The following is an 18,854-nucleotide window of genomic DNA, read 5'->3' as shown; positions in this document are numbered from 1 at the left end:
TAATTTATTGGCTTCTAATTTTTCTTTTTATGGTCACATCGTGTAGCACATGGGATCCTAGTTTCCCAGCCAGGGATCCATCTGACCCAAGCCCTCTGCAGTAGAAGCTCGGAGCCTTAACCACTGGACAGCTAGGAAAGTCCTACTGGTTTCTAAATTTTATGACTGAATTAAAAAAAATGAAAGTAGTTAAGTGACCCTCTTCACACACAATAAAATTCTTCAGACAACAAAGAATCATGATGATCAACTTCTTCATTAGATTTTCATCACAAGTTCAGAAAAGGAAAAAAAAAAATGCAAGTGGTAAAGAATCCACCTGCCAATGCAGGAGATGCAAGTGATTCCCCGGTCAGGAAGATGCCCTGGAGAAGGAAATGGCAACCCACTCCAGTATTTTTGCCTGGGAAATCCCACGGACAGAGGAGCCTGGCGGGCTTCATTCCATGGGGTCGGTCGCAAAAGAGTCGGATGAGACTTAGCAACTGAACAACAGATATCACTTGTTAGTTATATAATCTTTATTGAGTTATTTCACCTCTCTGTGCTTCTATATAAAAAGGGGATGATAAGAAAATCTTCACCGAGGATAGCTACAACTCCTAAAGTTATTGTAAAGATTAAATGAATTAATGCATACCAAGTATTTAGAATGGGACCTGGCACACACTAAGTCACTCAATACATCTTGCAGTTATTATCAATATCACCATACTCTACTGGTTTAAGGTTGAGACCTTTTACCACTTGCTATCTTACCTTACGTTAGACATTTACCTCTTTAAGCTTCTATTTCATCTTTGAAAGGGGGATAATAATAATAATAAATATCATCACAGCTTAAAGAAGGAGTAAATGTGATAATATATACAAATGGAATAACCTGTGTCTGGTGTACAATACACACAGACATGGAGTTCTGTGATTATGTCCAAGAAGAGGTGACATCAGCATGTTCTTTCTTCTGTAACTATAAATACTCAATGACCAAAGATTTACAAAAAGAAGTATCATCATTTGTGATGTGACAGAATGCATGCACAATGGGAAACAAGTCTGACTCCACCCAGCCTGTTGTGAGACTCTGGGCAGGTAGTTAACTAGTCAGGTTTTAGTTTTTTCATGTGGAAAATGAGAGGGTTAAGTTAAGGAATATCTGTGATTATTTCCACTACTAATATTCAGCAGGATTACATATTATCAACTTAGACATCCCCCCCACCCCCCTCATTTTAACTCTCTCACCTCTGTAAAGACCCTATCTCCAAGTAAGGTCACATTCTGAGGGTCCTGGGGATTAAAATTTCAACATGTGAATTCTGAGGACACAATTCACCACCTGGCACTGAGTTACAGACTAGCTTAGGATTTTTGTAAACAATTCGTAAAAGGGTATCATTACCTTATCTAAGAAAAAAAAAATCGATTTACTTATATCTCAAGTATGAAGCTCAGATTATAGGCATTTAACAAGTGCTAGATAGTGTATGTTGAGAATTGGTTAATGGTTCCATAAATGTGTTCAGTATGTAAATATTCAGACTATACACGTATCATGATGTGTGCACTTTTCTGTATTTAAAGTATACTCGTTGAAAATTTTCATAAGTGTCAAAGAAAGAATATTCTTAAATTTTAACTTCTCCAAAATATCATATGACATCCCTTACATGTAGAATGAAAAAAGAAATGATACAAATGAACTTACTTTCAAAACACAAAGAGACTCACAGAAAGATTTAGAAAACTCATGGTTGCCAGAGGGAAGGTACAGTTGAGGACTCTGGAAAAGTCATGTACACATTGCTATATTAAAAATGGATAACCAACAAAAACCTATTATATAGCACATGGAACTCTGCTCAATGTTTTGTCCCAGTGTGGATGGGAGGGGAGTCTGAGGGAGGATGGATACATGTATATCTACGGCTGAGCCCTTCGCTGTTCAACTGAAAGTATCCCAACATTGTTAATTGGCTATACCCCAATACAAAATGTTTTTGGTGTTCAAAAATAAAAATAAATTCTAAACCCTCCAGAAGTGGGTCACCAAGCTGACAGAATACAGTAATTCTTACAAGTGCTCTGGACTTGAAATACTCAATGTTAATTTCAGACCCAACAAAAATAGAGCACTAAGGTCCAGAAAGCTTCATACTCTCCTACTCTCAATCACAGCAGAAACAACGCTGGACACTACTCTCAACTCCAACCCTATACAGCTATGTAACTTTACAGAGATGAAACACCCTATTTACATTAAGGCTTGGCTCAGACGGTAAAGAACCTGCTTGCGATGCCTGCAATGCAGGAAACCTGGGTTTGATCCTTGGGTCAGGAAGATCCCTTGCAGAAGGGAATGGCAACCCACTCCAGTATCCTTGCCTGGAGAATTCCACGGACAGATGAGCCTGATGGGCTACAGTCCGTGGGGTCTCAAAGAGTTGGACACAACTGAGTGACTAACACTTTCTTCAGTTTCTTCACCTATATGATACATTAACTCTACTTTGTTTTTCTATTCTAAAATCACATGAACCTGATATATTTCCCTCAATGAAATCAGAAGACTTCATATGCTTTAAAAAGGATGATCTCAGACTAATTCTCCAGGAAATATTAAACATTCATATACAATTAAACACAATTTTTAAAGTTAAAAGATACATACCTTAGCTACATCAACTTACCTGCGTAAGTAACATGAAGGCATTATCTGCCCTGAGATGTTTGGTGAGAAATTCCACACAATGAGCTTCCAAGGCTGGGACTGCATACTTCTTAGCCGTATAAAGAGTCGTCATAACTGTTTCTGGGCCAATTTGAACTTCATCTGAATACAGAAATCTGGGAAGCAAGTGGAAATTGCAGAGACAGTCAGGAGGGTTTTAGACAAGCAATCCATTGGAGTTAAGTCTCTGAGGAATATTTGAAAAGATAATGAGCAAAGTGAAAAATAACTTGAAAAGCACATCAGACTTCCCAGGTTATTTGCACATACATCACCTCATTTTACTCTGACTCAATCCTGAGAGGTAGGCAGTCTCCATTTATAGAGACTAAAGTTAAGTCTTCAAGCCAAATTTTTAAAGGCCTTTTAGCACTCCAGAGCAGCTTTCTCTCTTCTTCATCAAAAAATGTTCACTTAAACAAACTTACAGACAGCTTAAGTTCACATCTCTAAATGTCAAAACATCCATTTATTTCCTGATGATGGTATCTTCTTATTCTGGGCATCTTTTAACCTTTCCTTATTATCCCAGAATTAGTATTATGACCAAAGACTAGAGTACAGGGGTTCAGAAGAATAAAACAGTTTAATGATATCTTAAATAACCCCATACTGCTATGTGCTTTTGGGTATATAAGTCCAATTTTCTCTTGAAATACTACCAAACCAATACCACCTTACCCACCGCCTCAGGAGCTGATTCTACCTGTTACTAGATAAATCAGATTCCTAGAAGTACACATAGAGGATAAGAATCTCAGAGAAGACCTGGGCAGTTCCTGCTGAATTATACTGAAGCTACTGCATATTCATTTTAGTTCTTCTGCCGTTCCTCAGAGACCCTTGAGCTTACTGCCCAATTCTCAGTTACACTCAGAGCAGCTGAGGGTGCTGGAGAAATAAGGCATTGAGAACAAGTATTTTATTTTAGCAATACGTATTAAGACTTAGAACCATGAATATCTTTCAGAACACTATACAGTAGAGTGAGTGAGGAAAGGAGGTTCTAGTTCATGTCCCTTTTCTTTGCTTTTCAATTTCTCTATTCTGGTGGCCAGAATCACTGCCCAAGATCAAATTCTAGCTGGTTACATCCCCCAACTTCCCACTTTAACCAAATGCTGGCATCCCTCCAATAAGATCATTATCCTTACAACTACTTCCAGTGGAAGCTGTTCACTCCCATCCTTCCCTGGTGGTTCAGATGGTAAAGAATCTCCCTGCAATGCAGGAGACCCGGGGTTTGATCCCTGGGTAGGGAAGATCCCCTGGAGAAGGGTATGGCTACCCACTCCAGTATTCTTGCCTGGAGAATCCCATGAACAGAGGAGCCTGGTTCACAAAGAGTCAGACACAATTGAGTGACTCCCTTACAACTCAGGTGCAAAAGTAAAGGTTGCTGTTTTTCAAGATTACATTGTTTTCAAACATTTTTCCAAAACCCTTCAAGCCATCCATCTGTACCACCCTCATAATACTCACTTAATGACACATGTCATTTAGTGATGAGTGCACGGAATTAAAAAAAACCTTAAGTCTCTTATAGTTAGGGGTAGGGGGATGAATAAAAAGAGGAGGGAAAATTAGCATTTGTTGAGTCTCTATCATGTGACAGATGCCAATTCATTTAATCCTCTCACAAAGAAGGGAGGTGCTGCTACCTGCATTTTAAAGATGGGTTAACAGGCTGAGGAAACACAAGAGCTGTCTACCATAACACACCATCTCTGGGCTCTGACTGCTTTCAGTGTTAGACTCTCAGGCCAGTCAGGTGGGAGCCCTCTTAATTTGCCTGGACTCAAGAAGAGATAGCTTGAGTTTGAATCTATCACTTCCTAGCTACATGACTTTAAATAAGTTATCACTGTGCTCCTCTCTGTTAAAGAGATTTGTACAACAGTATCTTCTTCATAATGCTCTGGTGAGGATTAGTATCAGTTAAAATACACACAAATACTTAGTAAACATTAGCTATTTATTTTTTATACTGCTTCATTTTTTATCTCTATTTTCCTCTATATTTCACAAGATTTCAAGTGTTCCAGCCCTTCTATTTTTCCCCTAGCAATCATACAGTTAAATTTCTAAGCATTCTTGCCTCTTGAGTACTTTTTTTTAACTCCACAGTACCATGTCTCATTTTTATGGATGTGAAAAATGTTCTCAGTCTCCAAGTTTTAAAAGTTCCTTTCTGTTCCCTGAATTACCTATTTCCTTGAGGACCAGCTGTTCTTGGTCTTTATCATTCATTCATATTCTGATTGTCCTTATACGTCAAAGTTTAATGATTATCTCCAGTGACCATTCCAGTAGCTGGTGTGTTTTCTTTGCTGTTGTGTAAGCAGGACTGCTTTCCAGCTAAAACCTTCTCCAAGATGGAGAGGTGGGTGGGGAGCTGTGTATGTGGGAGGCTCGTCTGACACCTTACCTGAGAGTGGGAAAGCAGCCTTTAGGTCAGATACCACACCTCCTCCACCCCCTTTCAATGCCATCACCCTGAATTCCCTAAGATAAGCCAGCATCCTCGTTCTCCCCAGGTGGTTTGTCTAGTTTCTGTCAAGAGGAGACTGTCAGCTATTGCGGAGGGGGGCGGGGGCAGGGGCAGGGGTGGGGGTGGCGTGCAATGGTTAGCATACAAGAGCTGGTTGAGGGGATGACCTTCTCATTTCACCTTGCTCACCACCAGCTCTCAACCTAGAGCCATGCTGGGGCTCAGCCAGGAAAGACAGCCCCCACCTCCACCACAGCTCTTCCTTCTCTGGATTCTGGGCTCCAGCCACTCCACTTCATTATCAACACACTTCCAACTGCCTTGTCCCTTTTCTACACTGCCTTCCAACCTCTCTCCCTTTTTGTCTTCACTGTAATGGGTTTATTTCTTTTGTATTTCTCTATATAGTCATTTTAACTGGAACAGACAGAAGGCTAACAACATGCTCAATTCCCTTCTTAAACGAGAAACCGATTAAGTTTTTAAGGGACAGATAGGAAGAAGTCTTCATATTTGTCTTAGTTTGTTTTCAGGCAAAAATTACTAGAGTTATAAACTATAGAGCTGAGATGCAGGGCCTTTATTACCATTGTCTGAATAGATTCAAGCTTAAGGAAACCAGTTCCACAAAATTGAAGTACATGGTTCTGTAACAATCTATAATTGGGGTCCCTGACAAAAAGAGCTGGAAAAGGTTCCCACAAGAACTTCTACTTAAGATCCAAAACATGAAAAGAGGGTAGGAAGAACATTCCAGGAACCAAAGAATTGTGTTTTCAGACTATACTATATGGCCCACAGGGCTTCCCTGGTGGCTCAGTGGTAAAGAACCTGCCTGCAATGCAGGAGATGTGGGCTTGATCCGGAGGTCGGGAAGATTTCCTGGAGAAGGGAATGGCAAGGCACTTCAGTATTCTTGCCTGGAAAACCCAATAGACAGAAGAGCCTGGTGGGCTGCAGTCCACAGGGTCGCACAGAGTCGGACACGACTGAGTCACTAACATATGGCCCACAACTCCATTCAAGTTGCCTTTCATGACCCAGATAACCACAATGGTATGATCACTCATCTAAAGGCAGACATCCTGGAATGCAAAGTCAAGTGGGCCTTTGGAACCATCACTATGAACAAAGCTAGAGAAGGTGATGGAATTCCAGTTGAGCTACCTCAAATCCTAAAAGATGATGCTGTGAAAGTGCTGCACTCAATATGCCAAATTTGGAAAACTCAGCACTGGCCACAGGACTAGAAAAGGTCTGTTTTCATTCCAATTCCAAAGAAAGGCAATGCCAAAGAATGCTCACAATACTGCACAATTGCACTCATCTCATACGCTAGCAAAGTAATGCTCAATATTCTCCAAGCCAGGCTTCAGCAGTACGTGAACCATGAATTGAACTTCCAGATGTTCAAGCTGGATTTAGAAAAGGCAGAGGAACCAGAGATCAAATTGCCAACATCCACTGGATCATCGAAAAAGCAAGAGAGTTCCAGAAAAGCATCTACTTTTGCTTTATTGACTCTGCCAAAGCCTCTGACTATGTGGATCACAAGGAAGTGTGGAAAATTCTTCAAGAGATGGGAATACCAGACCACCTTACTTGCCTCCTGAGAAATCTTTATGTAGGTCAAGAAGCAACGGTTAGAACTGGACATGGAACAACAGACTGGTTCCAAATCGGGAAAGGAGTATGTCAAGGCTGTATACTGTCACCCTGTTTATTTCACTTACATGCAGAATACATCATGCAAAATGCCAGGCTGGATGAAGCACAAGCTGGAATCAAGATTGCAGGGAGAAATATCAATAACCTCAGATAAGCAGATGACACCACCCTTACGGAAGAAAGCAAAAAACTAAAGAGCTTGATGAAAGTGAAAGAGCAGAGTGGAAAAGTTGGCTTAAAATTCAACATTCAGAAAACTAAAATCATGGCATCTGGTCCCATCACTTCATGGGAAATAGGGAAATAGTGAGAGACTTTTATTTTGGGGGGCTTCAAAATCACTGCAGATGGTGACTGCAGGCATGAAATTAAAAGATGCTTGCTCCTTGGAAGAAAAGCTATGACCAACCTAGAGAGAATATTAAAAAGCAGAGACATTACTTTGCTAACAAAGGTCCGTATAGTCAAAGCCATGGTTTTTCTAGTAATCATGTATGGATGTGAGAGTTGGACTATAAAGAAAGCTGAGCGCCAAAGAATTGATGCTTTTGAACTGGGGTGTCGGAGAAGACTCTTGAGAGTCCCTTGAACTGCAAGGAGATCCAACCAGTCCATCCTAAAGGAAATCAGTCCTGAATATTCATTGGAAGGACTGATGCTGAAGCTGAAGCTCCAATACTTTGGCCACCTGATGCAAAGAACTGACTCACTGGAAAAGACCTTGATGCTGGGAAAGATTGAGGGCAAGAGGAGAAGGGGACAACAGAGGATGAGATGGTTGGATGGCATCACCGACTCAATGGACATGAATTTGGGTAAACTCCGGGAGTTGGTGATGGACAGGGAAGCCTCGTGTGCTTCAGTCCATGGGGTCGCAAAGAGTCAGACGTGACTGAGTGACTGAATTGAACTGAAACTATACCTTGGTAATATATCTTTGACTTGAATATATTTAAGAAACATCTATATTTATATCTAAAGATGTAGGTTAAGGACACTATTCATCTCAGTAATGCCTTCTTTATGATGGGACAGCATCAGGAATTGCGGTGGCTGGGAAGACCAACCCCACGCTGTGGCTGCACGGGCACAGGAGGGCCTAGAGGAGCTATCCCACGTTGAAGGTCAGGAAGGGTGGTGGTGAGGAGATACCCCTTGTCCAAGGTAGGGAGCATTGGCTGCGCTTTGCTGGAGCAGCCGTGAAGAGATACCCCACGCCTGAGGTAAGAGAAACCCAAGTAAGACGGAAGGTGTTGCAGAGGGCATCAGAGGGCAGACACACTGAAACCATACTCACAGAAAACTAGTCAATCTAATCACACTAGGACCACAGCCTTGTCTAACTCAATGAAACTAAGCCATGCCCGTGGGGCAACCCAAGATGGGCGGGTCATGGTGGAGAGATCTGACAGAATGTGGTCCACTGGAGAAGGGAATAGCAAACCACTTCAGTATTCTTGCCTTGAGAACCCCATGAACAGTATGAAAAGGCAAGATGATAGGATACTGAAAGAGGAACTCCCCAGGTCAGTAGGGGCCCAATATGCTACGGGAGATCAGTGGAGAAATAACTCCAAAAAGAATGAAGGGATGGAGCCAAAGCAAAAACAATACCCAGCTGTGGATGTGACTGGTGATAGAAGCAAGGTCCAATGCTGTAAAGAGCAATACTGCATAGGAACCTGGAATGTCAGGTCCATGAATCAAGGCAAATTGGAAGTGGTCAAACAAGAGATGGCAAGAGTGAATGTCAACATTCTAGGAATCAGCAAACTGAAATGGACTGGAATGGATGAATTTAACTCAGATGACCATTATATCTACTACTGCAGGCAGGAATCCCTCAGAAGAAAAGGAGTAGCCATCATGGTCAGCAAAAGATTCCGAAATGCAGTACTTGGATGCAATCTCAAAAACGACAGAATGATCTCTGTTCGTTTCCAAGGCAAACCATTCAATATCACAGTAATCCAAGTTTATGCCCCAACCAGTAACGCTGAAGAACCTGAAGTTGAACGGTTCTATGAAGACCTCCAAGACCTTTTAGAACTAACACCCAAAAAAGATGAATGTTCTTTTCATTATAGGGGACTGGAATGCAAAAGTAGGAAGTCAAGAAACACCTGAAGTAACAGGCAAATTTGGCCTCGGAATACGGAATGAAGCAGGGCAAAGACTAATAGAGTTTTGCCAAGAAAATGCACTGGTCATAACAAACACCCTCTTCCAACAACACAAGAAAAGACTCTACATATGGACATCACCAGATGGTCAACACTGAAATCAGATTGATTATATTCTTTGCAGCCAAAGATGGAGAAGCTCTATACAGTCAGCAAAAACAAGACTGGGAGCTGACTGTGGCTCAGATCATGAACTCCTTATTGCCAAATTCAGACTTAAATTGAACAAAGTAGGGAAAACCACTAGACCATTCAGGTATGACCTAAATCAAATCCCTTATGATTGTACAGTGGAAGTGAGAAATAGATTTAAGGGCCTAGATCTGATAGATAGAGTGCCTGATGAGCTATGGAATGAGGTTTGTGACACTGTACAGGAGACAGGGATCAAGACCATCCCCATGGAAAAGAAATGCAAAAAAGCAAAATGGCTGTCTGGGGAGGCCTTACAAATAGCTGTGAAAAGAAGAGAAGCAAAAAGCAAAGGAGAAAAGGAAAGATATAAACATCTGAATGCAGAGTTCCAAAGAATGGCAAGAAGAGATATGAAAGCCTTCTTCAGTGATCAATGCAAAGAAAAAGAGGAAAACAACAGAATGGGAAAGACTAGAGATCTCTTCAAGAAAATCAGAGATACCAAAGAAACATTTCATGCAAAGATGGGCTCGAAAAAGGACAGAAATGGTTATGGACCTAACAGAAGCAGAAGATATTAAGAAGAGATGGCAAGAATACACAGAAGAACTGTACAAAAAAGGTCTTCACGACCCAGATAATCACGATGGTGTGATCACTGACCTAGAGCCAGACATCCTGGAATGTGAAGTCAAGTGGGCCTTAGAAAGCATCACTACGAACAAAGCTAGTGGAGGTGATGGAACTCCAGTTGGGCTATTTCAAATCCTGAAAGATGATGCTGTGAAAGTGCTGCACTCAATATGCCAGCAAATTTGGAAAACTCAGCAGTGGCCACAGGACTGAAAAAGGTCAGTTTTCATTCCAATCCCAAAGAAAGGCAATGCCAAAGAAGGCTGAAACTACCGCACAAATGCACTCATCTCACATGCTAGTAAAGTAATGCTCAAAGTTCTCTAAGTCAGGCTTCAGCAACACGTGAACCGTGAACTTCCTGATGTTCAAGCTGGTTTTAGAAAAGGCAGAGGAACCAGAGATCAAATTGCCAACATCCACTGGATCATCGAAAAAGCAAGAGAGTTCCAGAAAAACATCTATTTCTGCTTTATTGACTATGCCAAAGCCTTTCACTGTATGGATCACAAGAAACTGTGGAAAATGCTGAAAGAGATGGGAATACCAGACCACCTGATCTGCCTCTTGAGAAATTTGTATGCAGGTCAGGAAGCAACAGTTAGAACTGGACAAGGAACAACAGACTGGTTCCAAATAGGAAAAGGAGTACGTCAAGGCTGTATATTGTCACCCTGTTTATTTAACTTATATGCAGAGTACATCATGAGAAACGCTGGACTGGAAGAAACACAAGCTGGAATCAAGATTGCCGGGAGAAATATCAATAACCTCAGATATGCAGATGACACTACCCTTATGGCAGAAAGTGAAGAGGAACTCAAAAGCCTCTTGATGAAAGTGAAAGTGGAGAGTGAAAAAGTTGGCTTAAAGCTCAACATTCAGAAAACGAAGATCATGGCATCCGGTCCCACCACTTCATGGGAAATAGATGGGGAAACAGTGGAAACAGTGTAGACTTTATTTTTCTGGGCTTCAAAATCACTGCAGATGGTGACTGCAGCCATGAAATTAAAAGACGCTTACTCCTTGGAAGGAAAGTTATGACCAACCTAGATAGCACATTCAAAAGCAGAGACATTACTTTGCCAACAAAGGTTCGTCTAGTCAAGGCTATGGTTTTTCCAGTGGTCATGTATGGATGTGAGAGTTGGACTGTGAAGAAGGCTGAGTGCTGAAGAATTGATGCTTTTGAACTGTGGTGTTGGAGGAGACTCTTGAGAGTCCCTTGGACTGCAAGGAGATCCAACCAGTCCATTCTGAAGGAGATCAGCCCTGGGATTTCTTTGGAAGGAATGATGCTAAAGCTGGAACTCCAGTACTTTGGCCATCTCATGCAAAGAGTTGACTCATTGGAAAAGACTCTGATGCTGGGAGGGACTGGGGGCAGGAGAGGGGACGACAGAGGATGAGATGGCTGGATGGCATCACTGACTCGATGGACTTGAGTCTGAGTGAACTCCGGAGTTGGTGATGGACAGGGAGGCCTGGCGTGCTTCGATTCATGGGGTCGCAAAGAGTCGGACATGACTGAGTGACTGATCTGATCTGATCTGATCTATTATCAGATAAAAGTTGTGCATCCCTTAAGCAGTTGGCCTGTTTTTAATCTGACAAACACTGTGAACTGTAACTGACTGGCCAGCTTTCCCTTTTCGTAATAGTTGCTAAAATGATCAAAATTAAGTCTGTAGAGTGTGTATAGCATGTATTTTTATATTAGCAGCATCTTGACAATTTATTTCTTACCTCTGTGTTTCTTGGTAGACATTTTAAATTGTTTTTGGAGCAATGCAAGTTATAAATAAATACAAGACTATAAACTGTAAGAAAGGGAACTCTGTGTTTCTATATTTTTTCCCATATCTTTCCTACAGCACCAGGCTCAGTTTTGGCACCTCGCAAAGATTTAATAAATACACGTTAGTCAACTACACAGCTCAGTACAAGTTTCTAGCTATTGATAGGGAAATCATTTTCATTTCTAGTAAGAAAAAAGGCTACTTAAAAATCCAAGAATCACCCCAATTCATACTTTACATACATGTTTTTCTCACATCTTATTTAATTACTAACAGTGCTGCAATTAAAAAAAACTCTGTAAGCCAATATTTACAAATTATAACTTAAAATTAAACATAATATTACCACAGTACATTGCATTTTAAAATTAACATTCCTAATACACTACCTCTAAGAACAAGAGCACAGAGAAATAATTACAGGTCATCAAACTATTTCTGGTTTTTTCCTGAAGATGAATGCCTTTCCAAAATTTAAAACTTAGGTTACATTTAATCCAATTTAAAAATTAAACGACTAAGGTACAAACTTCATTGTAAAATAGAAAAATCGTAAGATTATGTACAAGAAACTGTGTCACTACTGATTCATTCATTTTCCTCAAAAGCATTTACTGAGGACTATATAATAATAGACAGGTCCCAGAAATACAAACACAGACAACACTGTGCACAAAAAGCTCATGGTTTGGTAATAAAACGATTAAAAAGTAATGTCATAATTATAACAGCATTATACATTAGGCATGATTTGATAAATAATCTCTAAAGATGGCCCCAATTAATCATGCTTTCTATGATCCAGACCTTTACACAGAGCTGTCCCATAATGATTCTGGGCTCGTCCTGATTGATTCCCTTTAATCAACAGAACGTGGCACAAGTAACACTCTGCCAGCCTGGGGCCTAAACTCTGAGGATGCAGAAGCTCCTACTTTTGTGCTTTCAGGAGCCATGGCCTGCTGCTCGCCAGGAAGTCAGGCTAACCTTGCAAAGATCAGCTGCAGGAGCCATGGAGAGAGAGAAAGGCTCAGCCAAACCATAATGTGAATCAAACCTCCAGATGACCCTTGCCTCAACAGCTATCAGACTCTGACTGCATGGGAGACCTGAAGAATATGCTAGAAGAACCTCTCACACAGCTGTGAAAGATAATAAGGCTATGTTTAAGCCACTAAGTGTTGGAGTGGCTTGTTCTACAGCAACAGATAAAAAACTCAATACAAGACATTACATGAGGCAGAGCGCAAATCTGCCAGCAGCGACGTTTCATAAAGAGATAAAGCCTCAAGTATATCTGAAGGGTAATAATTAAGTGTGTAAACCTTCTAGGCAGACAAAGAAGTACAAAGGCAAGGAGGCATTAGAAGGCAAGTATTAAAATAAGAAAAAGACCATCAGCAGGACTGGGGTACTCAGTAGACGGAGAGGAAGAGATATCAAATCATAAAGGTCTTGCATATCGGCTAAAATGTTTAAATGCATCCCATACGCAAATAGAAGTCATTAAGAGATTCAGGGGAGTACTGTGATAATGTCTAGATATCAGAGAGATAACTTTGTTAACAGCGTGAAGAATGAAGTGAGCTGAGTCTAAAGGCAGTGTGATCTGTTTGCTATGCTATGCTATACTATGCTAAGTCACTTCAGTCGTGTCCGACTCTGTGTGACTCCACAGACGGCAGCCTACCAGGCTCCCCTGTCCCTGGGATTCTCCAGGCAAGAACACTGGAGTGGGTTGCCATTTCCTTCTCCAATGCATGAAAGTGAAAAGTGAAAGTGAAGTTGCTCAGTCGTGTCCGACTCTGTGCGACCCCATGGACTGCAGCCTACCAGGCTCCTCCATCCATGGGATTTTTCCAGGTAAAAGTACTGGAGCAGGGTGCCACTGCCTTCTCCGTGATCTGTTTGAAGCAATGCCAAAAAAAAAAAATCAAGAGAATTGAGTAGAACCTTCAAGACTGGTCCAAACAGGATGAGAAACAAATGGAACATAATGGAACCAAACTACAACCTGGAGCCAAGCCCACCTGAGACATCCCCAACTGACCCACATAACAAGAATATTCAGAGGAAGAATACACGATTGTTTTTCTAAGCCCTCAATTTCTGGGGTGCTTTATAGCATTATTATGACAAAAGCTGCCTGAGACAGGACATATGAAGTATGCCTGCCTCAAAGACTGTTCTGAAATTTGGGTTCACACAAGGTGTTCAGGAACAACAGTAAGCAGAACATGGCAAGCACTCATTAAGTGTTAAGATATGTTTATTGTTGACAGTCCATCTGCATGTGTACTAAATAGACACTCATTTGTGACTGTCCAGTTGGAAACTTGGTTTGGGTTGAGTAGACGTTTCACAGTACTGCTGGGGTAGTATGTAGCGCCATAGGTTAATGGGAGAAAGGAAGACAACAGCTAAAGACAGAACCTGTGGAACAGCTGTCACCTGCTCCTTTTACTCCTTCCACAGTCTAATCTCCAAACAACTGCTAGGAGTTTTTAAACCAGATCATAGCAACCCCTGACTCCATGGACAGACAAGCCTGGCGGGCTATGCAGTCCTGGTGGGGCCACAAAGAATGGGACACTACTGGGTGACTAACACTTTCACGTTTCCTATCAACTCCCTGCTCAAAACCTTTCAAAGGATTCCCACCATAGACGGGGAATCCAAGTCCTTCCATGGGCTCTACAGCTGTGCACAATCCTGGCCAGCCTATCTTGTTGACCTCATCTTCTACCACTTTCCCCCTTATTCTATCTGTTCAGATCACACTGGTTTACTCTTGCAGTTTGTCTAACAGGAGAAATTTTGGGGCTTAAACATGTTTTTCCTTGCGATGAATGGTCCTTCTCCCACAGGTTGATCATCTTTCCTTAAAACACTTTTTTGTACTTGACATTTTGTCTTTGTTTCTCCCTACTAGATGATTAACTCTGAGAGGGCAGGGACTTCCTATTGTTCACTGCTGTATCCAATATCTAAAATAGTACAAGGAAGGCAGTGTTTTTCAAATGAGCAACTAAGAACATCACTTAAAGGTCTGGCAGATCAAAATGAGCAGTTACTTAAAGTGCTTCACACTCAAGTTCAAAAGCCTTTAAGTAATGTTTAATTCAAGTTGTAAACATAAAAGTATGCCCAAGCTAACCTGCTTTTCAACCTCAGTAAGTACCAGGAGACATTTTTTTGTCACACAATAATACGTTAAGTACAGCATCTCTGCTTCACAACCAGCCAATAACCTAAGTTTAAAAATCAGTCCAGAGATCACTTTCAGAATAAAACAATGACTAGAGCCTGAAGAAGTATAAGCACCCATGACCACACTGAAACTAGAAAAATTTCAAGGACTCAGATGAATTCACTTATTTTCTATTCGTGGGAAACAACGGACTGATTAACAGTTTCAGTGAAAATACGAAACCAGTATTTTCTCTCTACATTCTTATCGTAGCAATCTCTGTATTTTTTAAAAGAAAAACCTACCCAACGATATTTAGATCAGTGGCTCTCAAACACAGCCAATATCAGATTCAGGGAGAGTATTAAATATGCTCTCAAGGTCCCACTGGCAAACATTACAATATTGTAAGGAGGGAGGAAGCGAATTAAGAATTTAACGGGTGATTACAATGAAGGTGAACCAACAATTCATTAAAAAGTACTTCCAATTTAGAAAATCTAAAGAAGCAGAACCAATGCTCCCAGTCAACTTCAAACCAAATCCCAAAATGATCTAGATATTAGCTTTTGAGCTGTTGTTGTTTTTCCTTTTATAAATGTAACTGAACTAAATTACAAAACATATGAGAAACAAATGAAAAACAAGTCAACACCATCTTGCCACTCCAACACAACTTTGGTTAGCATTTCAGTATAGTTCCTCTCTCCCTTTCTCTAAGTATATCTTTGCTGTTTCTTTTCTCAGTTTTTAATTACTGTGAGCACTGTTTCAAATGCTAATTATACACATTTTTGTCCCTACAATAATCTAGTCTTCTTATTATCTAGTCTTCATGACTATCCTACTTGGTAGATGCATTCCTGCTAAGTCACTTCAGTCAACTCTCTGCAACCCTATGGACCACAGCCCGCCAAACTCCTCTGTCCATGGGATTCTCCAGGCAAGAATACTGGTGTGGGTTTCGGTGCACTGCTTAGCAGCTGCACCACATGCCATCAGATGGACCTACCACTGTTAAAACCATTCCCTCTGCTACACTACTTCCTCACTACTATAAATAGTCCTGCTTAAATATTTTTGTGTGGAACATTTTCAGTACTTGACTACTTCCTACCTGTGGGGAAAATAATCTACAATGCCAAACTGTTTTCCTACCACCTTTGTCGGAAAGGTCTTGCCAGATGTTATCTTCACACACACACACACAAAATAACACAAAAAAACTGGAGGGTTTGTAAGAAGAGGAAAAGTACTGTACTTTTAATTTGCACTTCTTTAATTGTTAATGAGGTTAAACACTGGCTGCTAATTATATTTTTTTCCCTAAATGATCTATCCTGTCCTTTATTCATTTTTTAATGGGATTTTGGTATTACTTTCTACCTGTGTTAACTTTGTATTCCATTTCCTACTGATCTTCCTCAGTGAGCTGTGAGCCTTTGTGGAGAACTTATCTGTTCCCTGACCTACCTGTTATGCCTCAGTACCGTCCAAGCCTGTTGTTTTAACAATACATTCTATTCAGGCAGCTAAAACCATCTCATAATGAAACCCAATGGTCTCTGGTATGGGCTGGCTCTGTTACCTCCGTCAAGTTACTTGACTTCTTTGGGGCTCAGTCTCATTAATAAAACTGTATAAAACAATACTTCAGTTCAGTTCAGTTCAGTTCAGTCGCTTTTTGCGACCCCATGAATCACAGCACGCCAGGCCTCCCTGTCCATCACCAACTCCTGGAGTTCACCCAAACTCACGTCCATCGAGTCGGTGATGCCATCCAGCCATCTCATCCTCTGTCGTCCCCTTTTCTTCCTGCCCCCAATCCCTCCCAGCATTAGGGTCTTTTCCAATGAGTCAACTCTTCGCATAAGGTGGCCAAAGTATTGGAGTTTCAGCTTTAGCATCATTCCTTCCAAGGAACACCCAGGACTGATCTCCTTTAGAATGGACTGGTTGGATCTCCTTGCAGTTCAAGGGACTCTCAAGAGTCCTCCAACACCACAGTTCAAAAGCATCAATTCTTCGGCGCTCAGCTTTCTTTACAACACTTACACCTTCCTAAATGGACTTTTGTGAATAACAGCTAATAATGCCAGACTATTAGCTCCCTCCATTAAATAATATTAATCAGAAGTCAATCTTCTATCCTCACATAATCAAAAAGCCAATTCTAACACTGATAGGAAGATTGTGTTTTTTTAGCAAACATAATCTTGTCTGCAGGAATGCAAGCTAGCTAGAACCAAACTTACTTGTTTAGGTGTTCACTTTCCTGGATCATGACAGCTAATATTAATGAAAAAGGAGTAAGAATTACAAAAAAATAAAATTAAAACGTCATCGGTCTTCCAAGACTCCGCAACTACCCGTCTCCCCCAAAAACCTAAAACATCGCAAATAGGCCATCAGGGCGACTTGACCCAAACTCTGTTCTCATCACGTCTCTAATTCCCTAAAAACCCCGCTACTGGAAACGGGAAAACGCACGCTCCTGGGCCTCAGACACTAGTATTTACCCTAACGACAAGGCGGGCTAACGAATGTGTTTCGACCTCCCCGAGCATCACCGACGCGGGAGGAAACTGAGGCCGGGGGGTAAGCAGAGCCTCGCCCAAAGTCACGGCTCGGCGGCCGTCCTCACCTCAGCAGCGCCAGAAAGGCGGCGGGCTCCACGTCGGGCAGCTCGATCTCGGCCGACGTCGTGGCCATACCGCCGTTGAACATGGCGTCGAAGACGGCGCTGCCGGCCGCCAGCACGAAGCGGTGGGCCGGGATGCGCTGCGGGCCCCCGGCAGCGCCGCCGCCGCCGCCGCGGCCCTTGCCCAGCACGAAGCGCACATCGCTCAGGAGTTCCGAGTTGAAGAGGAAGGCGAAACGCTCCTTCAGCGACGCCTTGGTCGCCTGCCAGTTGTACAGCGGCTCCCGCTTCAGGGGGAGCAGGGGCCCCAGAGAGGAAGTCGACGGCGGCGGCGGCCCCGCGGCGCCCGGCTCCGCTTCAGCCCCCGGGACCTGCTCGCCCGTAACTGCTGGTCCGAGCGAGGCCATCCTCCAGCGGCGCGGCTCCGCAGGCTAGAGAGAGCGGTGCGGCCGCCCAACCGCCATCGCCGAGGCCGGCGCCGCCTCCCTACCTTCCGGGAAAGGCGCTTCCGGAGGCCGCGCGCCTCCGCCGGCCCCTCCCCGAGCTGTCCGGCGCGCGTCCCCGCCGCAGGGCTGGGAGGCGGAGGCGCGTCCCCGCCGCGGGGCCGCCCCAGCTAGGCCTGGCGGGGGCGGTACCCTTTGCGAGGTGCCCAGCGCTCCCGGAGGTGGGAGTTCTACCGGGGCTAAAAGGCTGGCCCCTTCCTTCCCTTAGGCCCCTCCTCACCAACTGCAGCACCTCCCACTTGTATCCAGGACGAGTTCCTAGGCTCTCCTTCTGCGAGTTTCACGTCTGGAAGAGGAGGGGGCGGAGGGCATGACCAAGAAAGGTCGTGAGAGGGGAGAAGGTGATTTCACGTGGCCCCCTGCTCTAGGAATCCTCGAAGTCACCTCTCCAGAGGGGCACTGTTCCTGTGGTAATACTGGGAGCAAGCGTGGAGCCCTTCTACATGTAACAGCCTCCCCCTTTCCTCCTCCCTCTTCTGCCTCTATTTTTGGTATCTATATAGATCAGGGATTCTTTTTTCTTTCCTTTTCTTCTTCTTTTTAAAATGTGTTTGAATTACCAAAAATTGACTGTATTCTAAATCTCAAAAAACAAACAAAACCCCTCAAAGGTACCAAAGTAAATTAGGGCAGCCCTGGGATTTCTTTGGAAGGAACGATGCTAAAGCTGAAACTCCAGTACTTTGGCCACCTCATGCGAAGAGTTGACTCATTGGAAAAGACTGATGCTGGGAGGGATTGGGGGCAGGAGGAGAAGGGGACGACAGAGGATGAGATGGCTGGATGGCATCACTGACTCGATGGACGTGAGTCTGGGTGAACTCCGGGAGTTGGTGATGGACAGGGAGGCCTAGCGTGCTGTGATTCATGGGGTCAC

At 42.7% G+C, this 18,854-nt stretch overlaps 1 protein-coding gene across 6 annotated transcripts in view; it reads right to left on the bottom strand.

Annotated features, from left to right (window-relative positions):
• Window positions 1-18,142, bottom strand: part of BTBD1 (BTB domain containing 1) — a 51,926-nt gene extending 33,784 nt beyond the window's left edge. The window contains exons 1-4 of one of the 6 annotated variants that reach the window (XR_011562585.1): window positions 17,478-18,142; window positions 2,691-2,847; window positions 1,709-1,783; window positions 1,246-1,290 (exon numbers count right to left, since the gene is read on the bottom strand). Coding sequence is in view for 5 of the 6 variants with exons in the window: in XM_070775226.1 (XP_070631327.1) it covers window positions 1,246-1,290; window positions 1,709-1,783; window positions 2,691-2,847; window positions 17,478-17,881 (681 nt within the window). In the remaining variant the exon portion in view is untranslated. The remainder of the gene's footprint in view (window positions 1-1,245; window positions 1,291-1,708; window positions 1,784-2,690; window positions 2,848-17,477) is intronic. The other 5 variants (XM_070775226.1, XM_070775224.1, XM_070775225.1 and 2 more) reach the window with 5 other exon arrangements.
• Window positions 18,143-18,854: the final 712 nt, after the last annotated feature.

The sequence above is a fragment of the Bos indicus genome, chromosome 21 (genome assembly GCF_029378745.1).
Source record: "Bos indicus isolate NIAB-ARS_2022 breed Sahiwal x Tharparkar chromosome 21, NIAB-ARS_B.indTharparkar_mat_pri_1.0, whole genome shotgun sequence".
NCBI lineage: Eukaryota > Metazoa > Chordata > Mammalia > Artiodactyla > Bovidae > Bos > Bos indicus.
This window is presented reverse-complemented; position numbering and strand designations above follow the sequence as displayed.